Genomic DNA, 23,516 nt, shown 5'->3' with positions numbered 1-23,516 from the left:
ATTTGTTTTGATTTTTTTTAAATTTCATTCAGAACTTTACTCAAATACAAAATGAATCCAGTAATCTGAACTTACAAAGGCTTACTAAGCACAACCCAGAGTATTGATGATGCCAATGAAAAAATCGAGTGTATGATTTGACCGTAGGTATTTATTCGAAAGTCGGTCAGATCTGGCAATCCAAATTATATGTTCAACGTACTTTTTAGTTTTTCAAAGTGCAATTACGACCGAAATATTTAAAATAATATTTTTGCCCACCAGATCATGATACGGCATCAGAGTGTAAAAGAAGAACTCCGTGGTTGTGAAATACGATGTTTCATATACGAATAATCTACGCACACATTTACATTCTCCCTAGACGAAGACAACTTGTTGTTTACATTTTACCACCGGGAAAAACGTGATTTTTTCAAATAATTGCACAGGTTTTGCTGCATTCTGCTGCAGTGGAATTCAACTTTAACGTGCCACATAGCTTTTGCGAGATGTGAATTAAAGGTTGGTTCAACGAGTGAATTTGGCGAAGTGAAAACTAGACGGTGACGAAGAACGAGTCGGCTAGCTGCGGCTTTGATGATGATGCATTCATCGTATACAAAACGAGAAAAGAAAACAACTCGAAAGTGGAGGGAAATTGAAACGTGAAATTTCCCGTAATTATTCGATTTCCAGTGCTTTAGGGATTGCTTCCATCTGATGAGCCATTGGCAAAGGTAACTTAGAATATCTGTAAATATTGACAAATTCACGTCTGATATGACGGGAATTAGCGCATATGACGAAGTAGATTTCTATCCTATACCTTTACAATTCGCTTCGTGGTCGTGCGGCTAAGGTCACCAAGCCTTTAGTCGCATCGTGTTGAGGAGCGCGGGTTCGAGCTGTCAGGAAAAGTTTTCGGCCGTGCCACTGCTTGGAGTCGAAAAATGATGACCAGAGAATTAAATATGACAGTTCTAAATTAAAGATGGCGGACAAAAAATCATGATGGCGGCTGTTTTATGGATTTTTGAGCTCCAAAACTCTGCAATATATGGATATATTTGGTATGGGGAAGATAATTGGAGTCCAAAAATGGTGACAAAGGAATCCAATATTGTGGTACAAATTTCAAGGTGGCTGTTTTATGAAGTTTTGAGCTAAAAACTACGGAATATGGATATATTTGGTATGGGGATCACCTGTTCGGAGTTTAAAAATGTCATAGAATCCAATATGGCAGTCCAACATCCAAAATAGTAGAAACATATTCAAGATGACGGCTGTTTCATGGAATTTATAGCTCGAAAACTATGCAATATGGGTAAATTTGGTATGGGGAACATGTTCGGAGTCCAGTAATTGACAATTCAAAATAAATACCGGTATCTACTTAAGAGAGTTCAACTGAAATTTGTGATCTAGCTACTTTATCGGCGCTGCAGTCTTGGTGAATATAAAAAAAAAGACCCGACGTTTCGACTCTGTTTCGAGTCTTCTTCAGAGAGAAACTGTAAAGAACTCACCTTCCGATCGCGTGCTGAAATGGAATATGCTCGACAGCCGGTTCCAGCCGTGTTCGTTCCGCGCCTGAACCCGTGCCTCATAGTTGCTTCCCGGCTGGAGGTTCTTCAACTGGAAGCTTGTCCGGTGCCGAATTCCGGGCTGATAGCTATACGGACTGTTATAATACATGCTGCCACCGCCGCGCATCCCGTGGTAGTTACCCAACATCTCCGGAATGACGACGTTCTCCCACTGTTCACTGCCGTGGTGGCTGCCACTTGGATTGTACCCGCTACCGCCACTGTGCATCCCATAGCCCTGGTGGGAGTAGATGTGATTATCCAGCGGTTTATCATGAACGGGCGAGTGGAGCAGGTTGTGTTTCGATCCGGACTGCAATCGATAGAACAGACGGTACTCCTCGATGGGCGAGTAGCTCTGCACTGTCCAGGAGATGTTGTACTGGTCCCGGTAGCTGCTCAGCGTTGGCTGCAGCGGTAGTGGAAAGTTAAAAATCGGTTAGAAAAACAACAAAAAAACTATCGATGAAAAAACACAACTTGAAAGTACAAAGGATACAAGATTGATACCGAGTCACGATTCTCGATGATTATGACGAACACGGAAAGAGAGAAAGAGTAACCACACACGAGAGCACATTAAATTTAAATTGAAACCACATACCGAATCAAAGTAGCAAACCGTCGGCAGACCGCTCAGGTTCAGGGTGCCACGGTCCTTGCCGAGGCTGTTGGATGCTTGGCAGGTGTAGTTGCCGAGATCGGAGCGGGTCACATTCCGGATTATGAGACTGTGCTTGTTGCCCCGGACCTGCGTGGAGAGGAAAGAAAGGAGAAGAATGTGCAAAGGCATTAGTCAGTTAGCTATGTCCGGTCGTTGGGAGGTATAGTTGCGTTCGAAATATGATTAACAAGGCTTTATTTTCTTTCTGTTCAATAATAAAACATCTGATTTGTCTCGACAAATTACAAGTTAGTATTTCAAGTTTCAAGGAAGCTTCTAGTTTTAAAACTAAGAGATTTTTTTTTCAGGGGACAGACGCAAAAGGATCTAGGTTCGATCCCTGGGCTAGCCCTTTCCTCCTACTTTGTAACTTCTTATATCCGATTGAGGGTCCATTATGGGTTGCCGTTCGCCGATGTCTAAGTATCCGGGGGAAAGAGCAACTGACGAAAGTGCCGGGGCTGGGATCGAACCCATGACCATCTGCTTATGGAGCAAACGTGTAGCCACTACGCCATAGTGGCCATAGTGCGGATCATCCGTATACGATGCGGTTGATCAAGGTGACGATGGATCGAGTGATGTGCGTAGTTCGAGTATCAGGGACACTCTCGAGTCCCTTCGAATCTTGCAGAGGGTTACGGCAAGTTGATGGTCTTTCGTGCTTGCTCTTCAACATTGCTTTGGAGGGTGTAATAAGAAGAGCGACTTCACTAAAGAGTGAAGCCAGGCGAATCGGATTAGTCATTAATGTGTCGAAGACAAAGTACATGATGGCAAAGGGCTTCAGGGAGGAATCACCGCGCCCGCCACCCCGAATTCATATCGACGGTGATGAAATCGAGGCGGTTGAAGAATTCGTGTACTTGGGCTCACTGGTGACCGCCGACAACGACACCAGCAGAGAAATTCAGAGGCGCATTGTGGCAGGAAATCGTGCCTACTTTGGACTCCGCAAAACTCTACGATCGAATAAAGTTCGCCGTAACACACCATCTACAAAACGTTGATTAGACCGGTCGTCCTCTATGGGCACGAAACATGGACCCTACGTGCAGAGGACCAACGCGTCCTTGGAGTTTTCGAACGGAAGGTGTTGCGTACCATCTACGGCGGAGTGCAGATGGAAGACGGGACTTGGAGAAGGCGAATGAACCACGAGCTGCATCAGCTGCTGGGAGAACCAACCATTGTCCATACCGCGAAAATCGGGAGGCTACGGTGGGCGGGTCACGGGAGGCTACGGTGGGCGGGTCACGTCATCAGGATGTCGGATAGCAACCCGACTAAAATGGTTCTCGAGAGTCATCCGACCGGTACAAAAAGACGTGGAGCGCAGCGAGCTAAGTGGGTCAACCAAGTGGAGGACGATCTGTGGACCCTACGCAGAATGCGGAACTGGAGACAAACAGCCATGGACCGAGTGGAATGGAGGCGGCTACTATATGTACAGCAGAGGCCACCCCGGCCTTAGCCTGACCGGTAAGTAAGTAAGGATCATCCGTATTGTCCGTACTCCGTACTCCGTACTATAAGAATGTTGACTGTATAATCAATTTGAAATATTATGCCTAAAACTAGGCAACTAGTGAACTGCGCTGCGTCATCTTGCGCCTACCAATTGGCAACCCACGCATCAATCGATCCTTGTGTATGTGCAGCTGATCTGGTGATACTGGAATTTGTGCGTTTAGCACTAAATTGATTTCCGAAAAAACTTCATCGACTTCCGCTGCCTTTCCTATGCGTTAAACATAACGTCGGAAGTAGTGCGCTGTACAGTAAATCTGGTTTTCTATACAGCGCACTACTTCCGACGTTATGTTTAACGCATAGGAAAGGCAGCGGAAGTCGATGAAGTTTTTTCGGAAATCAATTTAGTGCTAAACGCACAATATCTCCTACGAGTGATCAATCAAGCACATATGGTCACACAGTATTTTAGTCACTTATTGAAATAAATTTCTAGAACGGTTTTTTTTGTACCACACTGTAAATATTTCGAGCCGAGTTTGTGCGATATGAGCCGAGAGTGGGTGTATTGCATTCCGTCCTGTCATATGACACCTAAAAGGAGCGCTTCATCGGACCGGGGATCGGCAAGGGGATCCTATGATGCAGAAAGGGAACCCTAGTGTACACGTACAGTAGTGACAGGAAACAGGACCCGAGAAAGCCAAGCAGAAGTCTCTCTGCTGCTGCAGCAAGGCACTAGGTAGGTAGGTACGTTCAGGCAGAAACGAGAACGAGAGCGTAATTAATTAAATTATAACGAAACGAGATGAAGCAGAGAAAATTTCCACATTATGCAGTAAAGTTTCATTAAAGTTTCTCCTTGGCCTTCTACCAATAGGCAAAACGAAATGTGAGCGGTGTGTGTATGCTCACTTGTTGTGCATACACGTTTGGTTGAGTAGGTACAGGAGGCTACAGGGAAAACGTGGGATGGATTTAAAGACTCGAAGCAGGATAAGCGGGAGGTTTTGGGGGCATTGAATGCAAACAGTATTATCTAGGTTTGAGCTGAGGAACACTTCGAGAAGAGTTGCCATTACTATTTATTGGAATAACGACTAGACTAGACTAGACTAGACTAGACTAGACTAGACTAGACTAGACTAGACTAGACTAGACTAGACTAGACTAGACTAGACTAGACTACCCAGGTAACCAATAAGCAGTTAAAATGGCATTAATTCTGCACTATATACGCCTTTACAGCAGGTCATTAAATGCTAATTTGCCGTATATGCGCCATAAGTGCTACTTAAATGCAGGTTTTGGCCCAATATACGGCTGATTAAATGCTTAATTTTCCTATCCCCCAGATTGTCAAAAATAAAAACAAAATATTTCCCCCTGCCCATTTTACGGCTTCCCTTTCTCTTCTATATTTATCCTCACTCTCCTGTGCAACTGTTGAGGCTTGGGGCACGTTTTGAAATGTTGTTGTTGTTTTTTTGCTGATTGCGGTGAAATTGGGATTTGATCTCTCGATCCTCGGGTTGACGACAGTGCTGAATCGCGCTACGATGTAAGCTATAGATGATTAAATAATGTGCGTTGGGTTTTTGATCAATTTAAAGCTTGAACATTACACCGGCCAGTTGCTTCGTCAGATATGAGATGTTCCCGGCATGTGCTGATAATTGCAAAATAGCCAAAACCATGGAATATATTTGCCAAAGCATGTTTTTTTTTCAGTTGCTACTCTATAAATGACAGAACAAGCGAATGATAATGGCATCTACAGCCGGGGCACGTAAATTAAAAAGTAAAAATGTGTTGTGGGTTTAGCATCACTCATCCCACCTAGCAGTTTTATGGCAATAATGTAGCAAATATGCTGCTAGTTGATCAAAACATACCGTGCATCTGAAATGCTACATAACTGCTGTCAGATTTTAAGTAGCATTTCAATTGCTAATAGAGGGCAGTTTAGCAGTCGAACTGCTATCATACGGCAGTAAGCAGGTCAACTGCAGATATAAAACAGAAATATGGCTTATTCAAATGCTTATTGGTTACCTGGGTAGACTAGACTAGACTAGACTAGACTAGACTAGACTAGACTAGACTAGACTAGACTAGGACTAGGACTAGGACTAGGACTAGGACTAGGACTAGGACTAGGCCTAGGACTAGGACTAGGACTAGGACTAGGACTAGGACTAGGACTAGGACTAGGACTAGGACTAGGCCTAGGACTAGGACTAGGACTAGGACTAGGACTAGGACTAGGACTAGGACTAGGACTAGGACTAGGACTAGGACTAGGACTAGGACTAGGACTAGGACTAGGACTAGGACTAGGACTAGGACTAGGACTAGGACTAGGACTAGGACTAGGACTAGGACTAGGACTAGGACTAGGACTAGGACTAGGACTAGGACTAGGACTAGGACTAGGACTAGGACTAGGACTAGGACTAGGACTAGGACTAGGACTAGGACTAGGACTAGGACTAGGACTAGGACTAGGACTAGGACTAGGACTAGGACTAGGACTAGGACTAGGACTAGGACTAGGACTAGGACTAGGACTAGGACTAGGACTAGGACTAGGACTAGGACTAGGACTAGGACTAGGACTAGGACTAGGACTAGGACTAGGACTAGGACTAGGACTAGGACTAGGACTAGGACTAGGACTAGGACTAGGACTAGGACTAGGACTAGGACTAGGACTAGGACTAGGACTAGGACTAGGACTAGGACTAGGACTAGGACTAGGACTAGGACTAGGACTAGGACTAGGACTAGGACTAGGACTAGGACTAGGACTAGGACTAGGACTAGGACTAGGACTAGGACTAGGACTAGGACTAGGACTAGGACTAGGACTAGGACTAGGACTAGGACTAGGACTAGGACTAGGACTAGGACTAGGACTAGGACTAGGACTAGGACTAGGACTAGGACTAGGACTAGGACTAGGACTAGGACTAGGACTAGGACTAGGACTAGGACTAGGACTAGGACTAGGACTAGGACTAGGACTAGGACTAGGACTAGGACTAGGACTAGGACTAGGACTAGGACTAGGACTAGGACTAGGACTAGGACTAGGACTAGGACTAGGACTAGGACTAGGACTAGGACTAGGACTAGGACTAGGACTAGGACTAGGACTAGGACTAGGACTAGGACTAGGACTAGGACTAGGACTAGGACTAGGACTAGGACTAGGACTAGGACTAGGACTAGGACTAGGACTAGGACTAGGACTAGGACTAGGACTAGGACTAGGACTAGGACTAGGACTAGGACTAGGACTAGGACTAGGACTAGGACTAGGACTAGGACTAGGACTAGGACTAGGACTAGGACTAGGACTAGGACTAGGACTAGGACTAGGACTAGGACTAGGACTAGGACTAGGACTAGGACTAGGACTAGGACTAGGACTAGGACTAGGACTAGGACTAGGACTAGGACTAGACTAGACTAGACTAGACTAGACTAGACTAGACTAGACTAGGACTAGACTAGACTAGACTAGACTAGACTAGACTAGACTAGACTAGACTAGACTAGACTAGACTAGACTAGACTAGACTAGACTAGACTAGACTAGACTAGACTGTTATAACGGGTAAAATAACTCAAAAGTTAAACTTTCTTTCAGTACGATAAAGTACAACTGGTTACGACGGTAGTCATCTTCAAACTAAACTCTTTATTCATAAGTCCAAAGTCACTTCAGAACACCCAAGAGGGTTCGGTAGTTTTACCGAGTGGCTTTTGCCACTACAGTTCCTCTTCCCTTTAGTCAAAACTACAATAATTCAGAAAACATGATTTGCTTATTGTTATTACATTCACAAAACTAAACAATAACATTCGAAAACTGAACCAGTTCTTCTAGTAATACATTTTCACTATCTTAAGAATTCTCAGCACAGCAAATGTTTCTCAGAATTTCTATCCTCCATAGCATCCGAAGCACGACCAAGTGTGGTACACTTTCCGGGGAAGTGGATTTCTTGGATTTCTCGTATGCGTTTCACAGATTCTACATCTATACAGGAATCTACCCCCCAAACAAGAAAACAATAAAGAAATCCATCATTTTTGAAGCACATCTGTGGGTAGTAGCATGGGTCGTTAACTAATTACAGCTTCTTAGCACTTGTTATGATCCACAACCGCATAGCGATTTCATTCACTCTCCGTTCCACAGCAAACTCCTGCTATATCGCCAATACTACAATCTTAGGACTGCATAAAAAAAAACAACGGTACCATGAAAACACAACAGGAACAGATATTTTCTCTCGAGTTACAAAAGCTTCGCTCGTTCAGTTGTAAAACACGGCAGGGTGTCGACTCAATTTTAAAAATCAAATTCCCTGACTTTCCCTGACTTTCCAGTCACTTTCACTGAAAATTCCAGGTCATGTAAATCACACACACCTAGAAAATATCATGTAATTTTAAGTGTCCTGAACCTGACATATACGAGCATCTTCAAAAACACAAATTTAGAGGTTATAACATGTAAATTTACGTCTTTCAAGACACCCCAAAATAAAACTTATTTTTTCTTAGCGTCTAGCAATCGCTAGAACCGATTTGACAGATAAAACATAGAAAAGTAAAATATTGTCATGCATGGGATTCGAACTCCGGATCTGCTGATCGTGAGCCACATCACTTACCTCTCGGCTATTTCACCGAGTTGGAAGGTGGCTGATGAACGTGATACTGATTCTACGTTTCTGGTGAAACGGATTTGCTAACCAACCAGCACTTACATGATGCGTGTAAAATTGAGTCCAATTTGTGATTCAGTCTTGAAAACATTTCCGTTTTTTTTGTGATTCCGTTTCGTGGAAAATTCAGAATTTCTAAGTGTGCAGCTTAAGGGTGCTTATGAGATAATATAAAATTCTCTGAATGTTCCTGGTTTTTATAGGAGTGGATAAATAGAAAGAAAAAAAAACAAGCAAACTGAACCAGATTTTTTTTCCAATAGATTATTGGAGAGGCATATTGGCAGTATTTCTTCAAAATTCTTTTATCGGATACGCTGTGTTGGAAATAACTTTTGACACGTCCACCAAAAACTCCCTAATTTAAATGAAAAATTCTTTCAAAAGACCAACAAACAATTCTTTTAAAAATGTCACAATTACAACTAGGATATTCGAAAGACATACCCCCAAAACATCATTAGGATGACATCTTGATTTTGTTTTATTAGTTAGAAATTCTCTATGAGCTACTCCAGATGGCTGCAATTTAGCAACATTTCGTGCCTTCTAATTACAAGTTTTTCCAGTATGTTTCAGACATACCAGCTATCCTGGTAAAATGCCAGTAAAATGGGCAATATGTATCATTGTACTCTTGCTTGCGTCACATGGCGCAGTTCGGTCGTCCGAGCGTCCGACCGTGCCGAGCTCTCGACGCATACTAATTAGACACCAGCAAAACAAACTGCCTGGTGGCTAGGTATGCGGAGTGCGAGAGTAAGTCTCGGCTTCATATAAATAATTCGCTCGCACTTGTCGTTAGTGGGCACAAACAGGAGTGTGTTGTGGATTGATATCTAAGCCGAAAAGAGAGATGAGTTTGTGAAATAGGAGTGTTCACGGTGCGGCTTCGGAGTCAGTTTGGCTTTCTATTCCGCAGAACCATTACCTGTTCTGTGGCTTAGTTGGTTAAAGCACCGGTCTAGCGACTACGGAGTCGTGGGTTCGAATCCCACCAGAACGCGATTTTTTTCACAAATTTCATCTCTCAATTTGTCAATTAGCAACATTTCGTGCCTTCTAATTACAAGTTTTTCCAGTCTGCCACGATGCTGACAAACTCACTCGAAAATTCACCCCACTTATTTTATATAAATTAGGCTGACACAAATTTCGATTTTCTCTTATGTCACCGCCCCCTCGGGAAATTTTGGTCGGAATCCCGGACATTTTGAGGGGGGACACAAATAAATTATTCAAGAAATTTAAACTTTTTACAATGAAATTGGAGTCGTCGAGAAAATTTCTTAACAAATCCGATGAGTTTGACGATTTTGCCTAATTGTTTGGGTAATTTTCCATCAAATGCACTTTTTATTTATAATCCTCCCCCTTAACGAGTCAACGAGTATAGTGACAAAAGAAGAAAATGAGATTTGTTCCGGCCTTATGTCCCAAAAATACTTTTGAAAGCTCCATCAAGCAATTTCGAAAAGTCGTACGAATTTTCTGCTAAACTTTCTGATGCCTCTAAGCATTATTGATGAAAAATCTGTTGAATAACATAATAGGATTACAGGATGTCTAGTAGGTTATGTTTCAAAATTCTTCCAAGAGTAGGAATTGCAACATGAATTTCACTTGAAGGTCTTTTAGAAGATTGATAATCCTGTCTTCGTTACATAGTTATCATCTTGAAATAGCTGAAACTTTTCAAATGCTTTTCAGGAATGGATCAATCAGTATAAAAAAGAATGTCTTTTCGGTTTTATTGTGCTTTTATCTTCTTTAGTCTCAATAAATTTGCAATTTTATTTGGATCTTTGGTAAACTTGTTACTTGATTCCTTCCATATTCTCATTGAAATTCTTGATGGTTTCTTTACTGTAGACTTTGATTTTTGAAGGATTTCTTGCAGAACGGCAGAGTTTAACCCACATAGGTATTTTCATCAAACAATTATACCTGCATATAACACTATCTGATACGCATTGATGATATCGGATGTATTCTTGAGTTATCAACACAGATATTTTGCCACTTCAAAAGTTCATCCAAATTATAAATTTACATAAATTTTTCATAGTTTTGTTCGAGAACACGTTAGAAAACTATTATGAATCTTAGAAGAAAAAAAAACTCTAAAGAATGTTGTTTCACGATGTTACTATATCATGTTACGAGTAATCTGCAAAAACAAATCATTTGAATCCTGTAAGGACTTTGCCAGGAGACCACTAGAGATGGCGTTTGGATACGATAGTTTGTGAAAGACATGCAAAGGTCTGATAAGGATTTGGCAAGGAAAGTTTGCTAAATAATTTTAGACAATTCATCAAAAATCCCGCCAAGAGTCTTGCAATTATCCTGTAAAATATTCCTTATATTCACATAAAACCATCATGAAACTGAATCATAGTTTTCCGCAAGGGTATTAATATACCAATACACCAATGGTTGAAGAAATTGCATTTTTTTTTTTACAAAAGAAGACTATTTCAAGGATCTTGGTAAAATGTTATAGACTTATTTTTAATTATAAATGCATTAAAAAGCTGTGAAGTAACTTGGGTATCCAGTTCTCTAGTGCATAAGGCTTTGATTGCCTTCAGAAGTGCCTAAAGAACACTAAGTTGAATAGGCAGACCAAGGCCAAGACCAAGATTCTACTGAGAGCGTAGATCTAGAATGAATCAGATGAAATACTGCGCAATCATCATTTTCCCGAGATTATTACTAAAGAATAGTAATAAAAAATCATCATTGGTCTGTACAACACATTTCTGGGCATCTCAAGACTGAATTCGCTAATAAATTTATAAGAAACCCATCAGGAATGAGGCATTTAAAAACGATCCTACCAGGAATTGATGGAAAATTCATCAAACATTACATTCAGTACAGTGTGGTGTACTTTTAATTTCTAACTTATTTGCTAGATTTAAATCGGACTTGTTAATTTTACATGAAATAAGTCTTCTTGATAAAATTCAGAACATTATTATGTTAACTGAATACTACAAAAATCAGGATGAAGTTCATACATTGATTTGATCATAAGTCAGAATCATTGATGTAACAGTTTAAAGATACAATTTAGCTAGTTTTTCAAATTCCATAACCGTAGAAATATGTACAACTCAAATACATCGTTTTATGATTATCGTGAAAAAATTTCCCTGACCATTAACAAAATTCCCTGACTTTCCCTGATTTTCCAGGTCCAAAAATAAATTCCCTGACTTTCCCTGACTTTCCAGGTTTTTCCAGGTAGTCGACACCCTGCACGGCATGATAAATATGATTTTGCTAGAATCATTAAAATATCACCTCTGATGCCTTACACGGTGATAGAAATCATTGGAACGCCCAGAAATCACAACTTAAATAGGCACCACCACTGAGTCGAAAAAAACGTACCGAAACAACAACAAAATGCACTTTTACCTTCCTTTTTGGTCCATGCGAAAACACACACAGCTACTATTGCTTGTCGTCGATTTTACCGCCCGCTGGCCACAGTTGATCGTCAAATGGGCTTGTGGTTGTTTCTTCTCAGGTTCTTCGCTCCGTGTTGTCGATCAAATGGAAATGGAGTTCGAAAAAAAAAATAGAAAACGAATACAACAAAAGCCACAGCAAAAAAAAAAAGGCTTGCGTTTCCTATTAGAAAAAATCGTACTAATATAAAAAGTACGCTCCACTTTCATCGAAAATAAAAACAAAATGGTTTGTACCAAAATCAAATTAAAAGCAGTTTTTACGCCATGTTACCACAAAATGAGAAGGTATCACAATACCAGTTTTTTATGCCCAACTGTTTGTACAGAAGCACAAACATTAAAAAAAGGTAACACACAAAATCACGCCAAATACGAATGAACGTCAGCGGTCGTGAAGAAAGCTGCAAACATAAAAAACACAATTTTACCGGTGCATCGTCACTCAACACATAATATCACCGTCTAATTCACGCCAAAAGTATAGATTTACCGGCGGTCGTGAACATTTTTTACGTTAAAAGGAACAAAATTAACCATTGTACTATCCTCAAAATTAAAATCACACGAAAAATCACGCAACGAAACACATACCATGAACAGCGTGAACACTTGAGGATGAAATACTTGAAACAATGGCACTACACCAAATATGCACGCATATCGCCAAAAAAATCAACTTGCACGAAAAGTTCACGCCAAAAGGTGATATTCACACCTGCGGTCGCGAAACGTGCAGCAAGTTGAAACTACATTTTTTCCTCGTCGACACTGTTATAACGGGTAAAATAACTCAAAAGTTAAACTTTCTTTCAGTACGATAAAGTACAACTGGTTACGACGGTAGTCATCTTCAAACTAAACTCTTTATTCATAAGTCCAAAGTCACTTCAGAACACCCAAGAGGGTTCGGTAGTTTTACCGAGTGGCTTTTGCCACTACATAGACTAGACTAGACTAGACTAGACTAGACTAGACTAGACTAGACTAGACTAGCAGAATCATTACCTGTTCTGTGGCTTAGTTGGTTAAAGCGCCGGTCTAGCGAATACGGAGTCGTGGGTTCGAATCCAACAGAACGTGATTTTTACACGAATTCATCTTTCAATTTGTCAATTAGCGACATTCTGTACCTTCTAGTTAATTACAAGTTTTTCTGACTGAGCAGTTGCTTTACAAATTTTGTGAATGAATTCCTGCAAGAATTCACGGAAAAAATTCTCGAGGAATCCTTGGGGGATTTCCTTAAGTAATCTTTGTATGAATTTCTGGAATTTATATTCCTGGAAAAAATCTGACTTAATTCTGATGGATTTTCTAAATGACTTACTAAAATTTTTCCGAAGATGATCTTGAAGGAACCTTCTTAAATAATCCCTAGAAAAATTTCACAATAACCCATAGTAAAAACATTTCCTAAACTTAATCGAAATTTCCAAAGGAATCATTGGATGAATTTTTTAAGGAATAATTTGAGAAACTTCTAATAAAATTCCGAATTCAGTTATTTTTATTGTAGATTTTTTTGATGCTTTTTTTTATAGATTCCGTAGAATATCGTCCGAAATCGACAGAAGGGGAGAGTTCGGAAAAAAAATATTGAAGATTTTAAAGAGAAGTTTTTGAATGAAACTCTGGAGACATTTTCGAAAAAATATATGCATTTGGATAAATTTCTTAAAGAATTCCCTGAACAATTTCTGAAAGAACCCGTGGAAGATTTCCTGAAAGAAATCTCTGGAGAACTTTCGGAGAAATTTTTTAAAGCATCTATAGAGTATTTTATAAAGGTAACCCAGGAAGAAGTTCTGAAGAAATTTTCAGAGGAATGTCTGAAGCAACCTCTGGAGGATTATCTACTGAAAGAATCCCTAAAGAAGAAAATCGTTAAAAGTTTATTTTAAATAATTATTTAATTTGAAGAAGAAGCGAGAATTTTCTGAAATTTTCAAAAGAATTTCTGGGAGAAATTCTCAAGCAACATAGAAGGAATTCCTAAACATAGGAGGAGTTCCTAAAAGAACCTATTGGAAATTTTATAAATGAATCCGCGAAATAATTCTTCGAGAAATTTCTCAAAGAAACGCTTGACGAATTTCTGGAGAAATTCATGTAGCTTCTGAAGCATTCCGTTCCATTTGTTCCAATGAGTTAATGTTACATATTACCAGTTTAAAATTCTGAAGAAATTTTGGGAGGAGTACAGTCATAGCCCAATCATGGGTCACCCACAATAATGGATCATTTCCATTTGAATTGCATGCTGAACTGACTGACTAATAATTGTGACAGAGTGACATATAATTGTGCAATGACTGTACTTGGAGAAAATTATTGGCTAACTTGTGGATGAGTTCCTAGAAGATCTTTTGAGGAAATTTATAGAAGAATTACTAGAGAAATTATTTTAAAAATCTTGAAATAAATTATTGCATAAATCCGAGAACGTATTTCTGGAAGAATCCTTGTAGGAATATCTGGAGAAATACCTGGAAGAAATTCCTTGAGCATCTCTTGATAAATTGGCAGAGGAATTACTGTAGAAATTATTGAGTGAATTTCTGAAAGAATACGTGGAGAAATTCCTAGAGGTATTCTTGGATGATGGATCTTTGAAAATAACCCTTACAACTTCCTGAAGAACTACTTAAAGGAATTTCTTAAATAGTTCCTAGAAAAAATCTAAAGGAATCGAGTTGGAGAGGTTTCTGAAAGAATCCTTGAAAGGTTATATTAACCCTAAAAGGGATACCTTCATGGCCTCAGTTTCGTCACCCCGCTGAGTGTGTTCCATCAAAGACGAGCTCTGAAAGGCGCCTGGGGTCCAATGGACCCCAGGTATCCCTTTTAGGGTTAAGGAATTACTGGAACTATTTCTGAAGGAGTTCACGGAAAATTTTCTAAGGAATTTTAATAAGTAAATTTAAAATGGACATTTTGTAAGAATTTCTTAAGCTTAGAAGTGGACCTGGTGTGATGGTTAAAGCACGTGACTGTCAAGCTGAGGACCTGGGATCGGATCCCACTAAAAATATAAAAAAAAAATAAACTTAGGAGAAATTTCCAAAAGAATTGTAAGATTTTCTAAAAAAATATTTTGAGAAATTTCTGATGACTTTCTGAATTTCCGATTTTTCAAAGAAATTACTGCAGGAATTTGTAATGGAATTTGTAGAAAATTTTCCGATAGAACTCCGGATATTTTTAAAAGAACTGTTGAAGGACTTTTTGGGGAAATCCAAGGAAGGTTTTCTGGGATTATTCTTAGAGAAATTTATGGAAGAATTTGTGGAGAAATTTGGAAACTCTAAAAAAAAATAATCTGAATGAAACACTCAATCTCGAGGAGCTTTTGAAGAGATTCCTATTCATGGGAAATATTTTTCAGCATTTCATGGAAGATTATCTAAAAGAATTTCTGGAGAAATTTCTGAAAGAATCCATGGAAGATTTCCGGACATGAATACCTGCAAGAATTTCTTAAAGAGTTTTGGTAGTAAACTTTGGAGGAATTCCGAAAGAAATCAACGGAAGATTTTAGAATTAAATACCAGGAAGAATTTCCCTGGTAGGTTTTTTACTAAAGGAATCCATAAAGGAATTACTGAGGAAATCTTTAAAAGTTTTTCTTAAGAGCTACTAAGCAATTAATGAAAGATTTTCTTAAAAAAGCCATCAAAAAAATCTGAATAAAGCTCTAAAACAGTTTTTAAAAGAATCCGTGAAGGAGTTTCTTAAGGAACCCCTGGAAGAATTTCTTTAGGCATCCCTGGCAGACCTCCTAAAAGAATCGCCACAGAAATATCTAAACGAATTCCTGGATTATTTTCCAAAAGAAATCTTGGAAATTTTTCTGAAGCAGTCGCTGACAGTTTATCTATAAAAATAACTGAGGAAATCTAAAATAGATTTTCAAGAAAAAACATCATGAAATTCCTGAAAGAATCCCTGCAAGAAATTCATAAGTAATATGAAAAATTGTCTAATGAGATCCTTGGGTAAGTTCACGGAGGAATCCTTAGTCTAATTTCGCTGGGGAAATTGCTGAAAGCCTTCTGAAAGATTTCCCAATGAACCTCCTGCAAATTTTCTGAATAAATCCAAGGAGGAATTTTTGATGTATTCCTTAAAAGGTTTTCAAAAATAATCCTTTGAGAAATTTCTGAAGGAATTTCCGAAGAAATTCATGCAGAAAATTGTGAAGCAATCCATGGACGATTTTCTAAAAGAAGCCATCGAGACATTTCCGAAGGAATCCCTAAAAGTGTTTTTGAAAGAATTTTTGAAGAAATTTTTGTTGGAATCCCTGGAAGTGTGTCTTAAAGATTCCCTAGTAGGCCATCTACAGGAATCACCGCAGAATTTTTTATAGTAATCTCTTTAAGATTTACAAAAGAATTTTTGGAAGAATTTTAAAGGAGTTGCTGGCAGTTTTTCTGTAGAGATTAATGAAAAAGTCTATGAAATATTAAAAAAAAATATCGAGACATTTCTGAAGGACATTTCTGAAAAAAACTTTGCAACAAATTCTTAAGGAATATGGAAAATTGTCCAATGGGATCCTTGGATAAGTTTATGGAGGAACCGTTAGCCTAATTTCTAAAAAAAACCTGGAAAAATTACTGAATGCCCTTCTGGAAGAACTCCCAATGAACCTCCTGGGAATTTTCTAAATAAATTCAAGGAGGAATTTCTGAAGTATTCCTCGAAAGGTTTTTTGAAATAATCATTTGAGAAATTCAGCAACCCACGGAAGATTTTCTAAAAGAAGCCTTCGAGACATTTCCAAATGAATCTCTGATTTTTTTTAAAGAACCCTTGGAGAAATTTTTGTTGGAATCCCTGGTAGTGTGTCTTTAAGAATCTCTAGTAAGCCATCTAGATGAACCACTGCAGGAATTTCCAAACGAATCTCTAGTATAGGCTGTCCCAAAAAAAGTCAAGGTGTTCAACTCTAAAATGAAATATGTATACGCATATTTGAAGTATTTTGTACATCATTTTGATTTTTTAAAAACTTGTTAAGAGGTTCTGCCAGAGCAATTTTTGATACATGACCTTTTTCATTAAAATTCTCATGAAAATATGCTTTTCAAATATATTACATCTTTTTTAGAGAAATGGCGCATATGAATAGTACTATCAGGATAAATCTTTCATGGTTGAAAATAAAAAAAAGAACATGTATTTTTTATAAGTAAATTTTGATGAAATATGCTCAAAAAATAGACCATTTACCAGCCCTGGCGGAACCTCTAAACGATTTTTTAGAAAATCGAAATGATCTACAAAAATGCTTCAAATAAATATATCTTTAATTTAAGGGTTGAGCAACTTGACTTTTTGGACATCCTACTCTAGATGCTTCTAAAACAATTTTTAGAGAAATTTTAGAGAAAAATGAGTCGCTGACAATTTTTCCAAAGGAATTACTGAGGAAATCTACGAAAGATTAAAAAAAAAATCCCTCGGGAAGTTTCTGATGGATTTTTATTTCTGAGAGGATACCTGGAGGAAAATCTTAAGGAATATGGGAAATTGTCATTGGATAAGTTTATGGAGATATCCTTAGATTATTTTTGAAAACTTCCAGAAAGCCATTCTGGAGAAATTTCCTAATGAACTCCATGGGAATTTTCCAAATAATCCAAAGGGATATTTCTGAAGTAATCCACGAATGGTTTTTAAAAATAATCCTTTAGGAAAACGTTGTACGAAACTTTGAAGAAATTTCCCAAGAAATGCATGCAGGAGCTTCTGGAGCCATCGAGAAATTTTAGAATAAAGCTCTGAAAGAGTTTTTGAAAGAATCCCTGGCGGAGTTTCTGAATGAATCGCTGCAGGAATTTCTAAACGAATCCCTAGAAACACTTTCAAAAGAATCCTTGGAAAACTATCTTAAAGGACTAGTTTTTCTAAAGGAACTATTAAGGAAATGTATGAAAGATTAAAAAATCATCGAGAAATTTCTGAAAAAAATCCTAATATGGAAAACAATCTAATGATACCCTACCTTACCCACCTTATCTAATGCAACCTTACCTTACCGATCAGGCTTAGGCCAGGGTGGCCTCTGCTGTACATAGTAGCCGTCTCCATTTTACTCGGTCCATGGCTGTTTGGACCAACCCTTGGATAAGTTTACGGATTACTTATTTCTGAAAAAAATCCCTGTAAAACTTCCTGAAAGCCGCTCTGCGGTTTTTCTTAATTTTTCTCTTGGGAGATTCTAAAAGAATCTATCCATGAAGGTTTAAAAATTTATTCTTCGGGAAATATCTGAAGAAATTTATGGAAGAGTTTCTGAAGCATCGTTACACTCTCTAAAATAAAATATCCTCTGAGAAGTCCTGAACCCATGTAAAAAAAAACGAATGAACCATTGGAAGATTTTCAAAGAATCCATGTCAAAAAATTTCTTGTGAAATCCGTGAAGAAATTTCCAAAGCAACCCGTGGATGAATTTTTGACGGAATTTATTGGCACATTTGAAAGAGAAAAACCGGAATTTCATAACATAACAACATCTGAGAGATTTCAAAAAATAAACTGCTGGAGGTATTCCTGAAGAATCAGCTGGGATTTCAGAAGAAGATCTTATAGAAATCCTGAGAAGAAGTTCTTGGAGGAATCCCAGAGAAGATTCCAAAAAGAACTGCAGGAGGAAAATAGCCCCTGGGTAAATCTCAGAAAAAAAAAACTACTGGAAGAATCACTGAAGGAACCTGTACGAATGTTAGAAAAAAATTTGGAAAATACAATCGTAACCGAATCGCATTAAGAATTCCTGGAAAATTCCTAGAAGTAACTCCTGGACAAGCTTCTGGAGGAATTTAGGAGAAATCATGGAAGGCGTTACTGAAGGATTCTTGGAAGAAAATTCTAGAGAAAGCCTTGAAAAAAATATGGAGAAATTCTTGAAGCGACTCTTAGGCATTCTTAGAGAAATTCTCAAAAGAGTTAATTCAAAAAGTAACTCCCTCAGAAATCTTAAATGGATCCCTTTCTTGAGGAATCCCAGGCTTCCTCCAGGATTTCCTTCCGGGTTTTTCCTGGTATTCCCCCAAAATTTTCTTTTTACAGGAATTCTGTGTAAGACTCTTCTTGGATTTCTCCAGAAGATCCTGCAGTAATTTCTCCAGAAGTTCCTTCTCATAATTCTTTCGAGAATTTCTTCCTGGATTCAACTAGAAGTTTCCTTTGTGATTACTCCAGAAATTCTTTCTGGAATCTTTCAAGGAGTTCCTCAAGGATATCCTTCTGGTATTCCTTCTTCATTCCTTTTTTTTCGAGATTCTGGGATCCCTTAAGGAGGTCCATCTGAGATTGCTCCAAGATTTTTTTCTAGGATTAACAAGGAGTTTCATCTGGGATTATTCCAGGCTTCCTACTAGTTCTTCTCCAAGAGTGCCTTTTGGATAGGAGCTCTTTCTGGAATTCTTCAAAGAGTTTGTTTTAGGATTCCTCTTTTTGAGGATTCCTTTTTCTTAGATTAGCTCAGGAGTTTTTTCTGAGCTCCCTCCAGAAGTTCCTTCTCCGGTTCCACCTGGAGATCTTTCTAAAATTCATCTAGATTTTTCTTTTGCGATCCTTTTAGGAACTCTTGAAGGGATTTCTCAAATCTATTGCAATGCCTCTGTCTAAGATTCGTTCTGGAGATCTTTCAGTCATTCTATCAGAAGTTGCTTCTTAGATTAATGCAGGAGTTTCTTCTGGGTTTTCTCCGAGAGTACTTTTTTGGATTCTTTCTTTGATTCCTTTAGGCATTCATTCTGTGCTTACTCTAGGAGTTCCTTTTGTAATTTCTCTATGGACTTTTTAATTTTCTAGGACCTCCTTCTCCTCAAGGAGTTTCGTCATGCGTTCTTCCCATAATTCATTTTGGGCTTTCTCCAAAAAAATTTCCAGGGATTGCTTCCGGAGTTCATTTAGAAGTCTTTTCCGCGTTTGATTGTTTTAAGAGTAGTGTGCGGTAGTTCGGCAGCAGCAAAGCTTCGCGCGCTCGCTTTGCTAGATTTTTGCGATTTGTTTTTCTTCTCTGCGGGGCACCGACGACGGGAGGCCAAGCAGTCAGTAGTGTGCGGTAGTTCGGCAGCAGCAAAGTTTCGCGCGCTGGCTTCGCTAGATTTTTGCGATTTTTTTTTCTCTTCTCTCTGCGGGGCTCCGACGACGGCACGAGTGTGCGCGCGCCGTGGTTGAGTCGGTTCCGAATTTTTCGCTTCCCTTCGGCGCTAGTTTCCAATACACTTTTAGTTGATAATAAATATTTTCTTTCATTTTTTGCATTTGCATTGCATGCAAAAGAGTGAAAAATGTTAGTTCGGGTTCGCCGGTCGAGAAAAAATCCGGGCGCCGACAAGTGAGTCGCGTTCAGTGTATTTCTGTGTGGAATAGACTAAAGGTTTCTGCTCCCTAGTGGAGTGGAGACGCGCGATAGAATTTTCTTTTTGGCTAGTTCTTGCGTCGAAAAGTGGTCGGTTGTTAACGGCGGTTTGTGTATAATGATCCATTGTCAAATCATATCACCAACCATAGGTGACTCCCGGACTGACAATGTACCTTACCCTACTAACAAAAAATTCCTTCCTGAGACAAACGTGGAGATGCAGCGATTCGCGGTCTTTTTAACAACGTTTGTCTTACTAACATTCCCTTCCATCCTCGATGACCGTAAGGACGTGGCCGGCGCCGTTATTGACCTTATTAAAGTTGAGAGCTCTCGACCTGTGTACATTGAGAATAGTAAGCTAGTCCCAAGCCCTATTCATTGGTTCCTTGTGCAATTTCGATTGCTCTGGTCAATCACGGAGTAGCAACTACGAATTGTGCGGTCATCTATGCTCATATGCTCATGCTCATGCTCATGCTCATATGCTTTTCCTCGTTTGATTGTTTTAAATCATAGAGGCGGTTTTCTTACTGGACATGATACACAAGACTCAAGACTACCTTGTTATTTTCCCCCTCAAGAAGGCACCAACTTGTGTACCCTTGGAGTTAACTCGACGACACCATTGATAAAAATTGGTGTGCTTGTTTTATGTTATTATTTGTAAAAAAAATCCGGTATCTCATGTTCAAATAAAAAAAAATATAAATTTTTGATTAATCCGTCTCTCTACATGTTCAATTGTTTCAGGTTTTTGTAAACTGTTGTTTCAAATGAAATTGCGTGAGTTGCATAAAGGTTATCAAGATAATTTGGTTGTTTTTCTCTTTTCACTAACAAATACTCCATCCCACGGCACTGTAATTGACTCAGAAAAAATAGAATTCTAAGAAGTTTACATTAAGGATGGCAAGCTATTTTGAAGCTCTAAGTATTGGTACCTTGTGCAGTCTCATCGATTGTTCTGGTCAGTAGCACAGTATTTAACAAATATTAATTGTGAAAAAAAAATGTGAAAAAAAATAAAAAATAATTAAATCAACCTTTTTTCCATTCCCCCTATATGAAGCAGTCCATAAATGATGATGTGACATTTATACTTCCAAGTTTGTTAAAGGTACGAAAAAAGTCTACGCATACAACCCGCATTACGATAATAAGACTAAGAAGTTCCACGTAATCGTCCAATATATTTGGCAACCTTGTTTCCATTTCTGAAATTTTCTTCTCAATGAAGCAACTACCATCGAAGACTCCTGTTTCGTTTGCTGCATCATATAACTTCACTGAACCCCCATCAACCCAGTAAGCGTCCAGCATCCAGTCCGTTGCGTGTGCCGGCTGGCTTATAATTACTGTACACGTGTTCTACACTTTACATTCGTTTAGCTTGACCCATACGAGAACGATGATGATAAACCCTCAGTCAGCCTTGCCGACCATATATTAATATGAAGTCCTGCACGCATTCCAAGTTTCCATTCGCCTTGACGGAACTCTTTGAGAGAATTGCGCTGTGCGTGAAAACAATTTTTTTCAACATGGGAAAGGATAGGAGCTGCATTTTCAAATGCTTCTAAAATATTTTAGGGACTTCAGATTGAAGAAAGAGTTAATGTTTTGCAATATACTTTCAATTAGCTACACTATAACTGGTTTTAGACAAAAAGTTTTTAAATCACAATGTTATGTCTATAATATAGCGTATCAAAATCTCATTCAATAACATTAAGAACGTTTTGCTTAAAAAAAAATTCTATAAAGAATTAGAAGCATTTGAAAATGCAGCTCCTATCCTTTCCCATGTTAAAAAAATTTGTTTTCACGCACAGCGCAATTCTCTCAGAGAGCCTCCGTCAAGGCGAATTATATTCTCAAGAAGCTGGAGTTCTGTAATCTGGCTGCTACCAGCAGCGTACCGAGAGCAAGCAGTAACAGTAATCACGTACCTACATACAGTGTTCGCCAAGTTCTGCATCTCAAGATTGTTGTTTGCCCCTCTCTTAGCTGTAGGTATTAGGGAACACGTTCGAGTAACTTTTAATAAAGGCCCTTCAACCAGTAGGGTTTAGGGTAGAGGTATGTAATTCACTATCATCGTCGACGACGACGACGACGGCGGCGGGTGGCGCTACTGTGTTTGCCGAATAGCGAAACAAATTAATAACGCTTTTGATGCTTTTCCATGCTAGTCGATGATGCTGCTGCGTTGTGCAGGTAAATGGACAAAGTCTGAATTATGCTGTGATTGCAAGTTGCGAAGGAGAGTACTTCGATCGGGGCTGCAAATAGCCAACCCATTCACATGTGTGTGTACTAGTTTATCGATATTGGATACGGTGCATTGAAGCGGGATCGGGATTCGATCCTTTGTGCTAGGATTGTATCGTTTCAGGGGTCTTGGGGTGGCCTAGTGCGAAAGGTGTGATCGCTAACTTGGAAGCGATGAGTTCGTTTCCTGATTCCGTCTTGGATATTTCCTTGATTCGTGGGAACACTGATTTGACGAGGCAAGCCGAGTTCCAGTTGGATACTACAGCCAACAACAAGAAGACGGAAGCCGTTTCGATGGCGACTACGGTATGCGCGTGTTGCAAGAGGAGGAATTTAATTTAATAGCAATTTCCGCCTTCCTGCCTGTTCATTTCGCTTCGTGGCGGTAGGTGGGTGAGGCTTTAAATGGTAATTGGATGTGGGATGGATGTGGAGTGTTTTGTATCAATATGGCACTTCTCAAGTGTTGCTATACCGTTTCCAACAAAAGGGGGAGGATTGCATACTTACCGATATTGCATTATGAAGATTTAATATTAAATAGTGATCCTATTTTGATGTAAGACTAGCTGCACAGCTGTGAGACTGAGATGTATACATTGTCTTCTTAAGTAGCTGATACAGCGAATATCTCCTTGTGGATGGAAGCTTTCGAGGCTGGCCTTGTTAAAGTTTGTAACTGGATAGTGAACACAGACTGCGGAACATTGCATGGGGCACTGAGTAAAAGTGTACAGTACAGACATAACCGAGTTAATCTGCTGCACTTTTCAAAACTTATACTTGCGGTAAAATAACGGTTGAGTTAGGAATAAGTTGCGTATCGTTATCGTAAATATTGTTTTGAGTTATGTGTTTTTACAGTGTATTCTGTGCGTTCTTGCTTTTTTATGTCTTTAGTGTTTTAATCGATTCATATCT

The 23,516-nt window shown here is 39.1% G+C and overlaps 1 protein-coding gene across 1 annotated transcript in view; it reads right to left on the bottom strand.

Moving 5' to 3' along the window:
• The window catches only part of LOC109411415 (limbic system-associated membrane protein), a 127,657-nt gene that overhangs the window by 20,139 nt on the left and 84,002 nt on the right, over positions 1-23,516 (bottom strand). Inside the window, exons 6-7 of the mRNA XM_062858260.1 lie at positions 2,176-2,322; positions 1,512-1,980 (exon numbers count right to left, since the gene is read on the bottom strand). Of these exons, the coding sequence (XP_062714244.1) occupies positions 1,512-1,980; positions 2,176-2,322 (616 nt within the window). The remainder of the gene's footprint in view (positions 1-1,511; positions 1,981-2,175; positions 2,323-23,516) is intronic.

This window comes from Aedes albopictus, chromosome 3 (assembly GCF_035046485.1).
Source record: "Aedes albopictus strain Foshan chromosome 3, AalbF5, whole genome shotgun sequence".
Classification (NCBI taxonomy): domain Eukaryota; kingdom Metazoa; phylum Arthropoda; class Insecta; order Diptera; family Culicidae; genus Aedes; species Aedes albopictus.
Note: the sequence above shows the minus strand (reverse complement) of the source record. Positions and strands in the feature narration are given on the sequence as shown.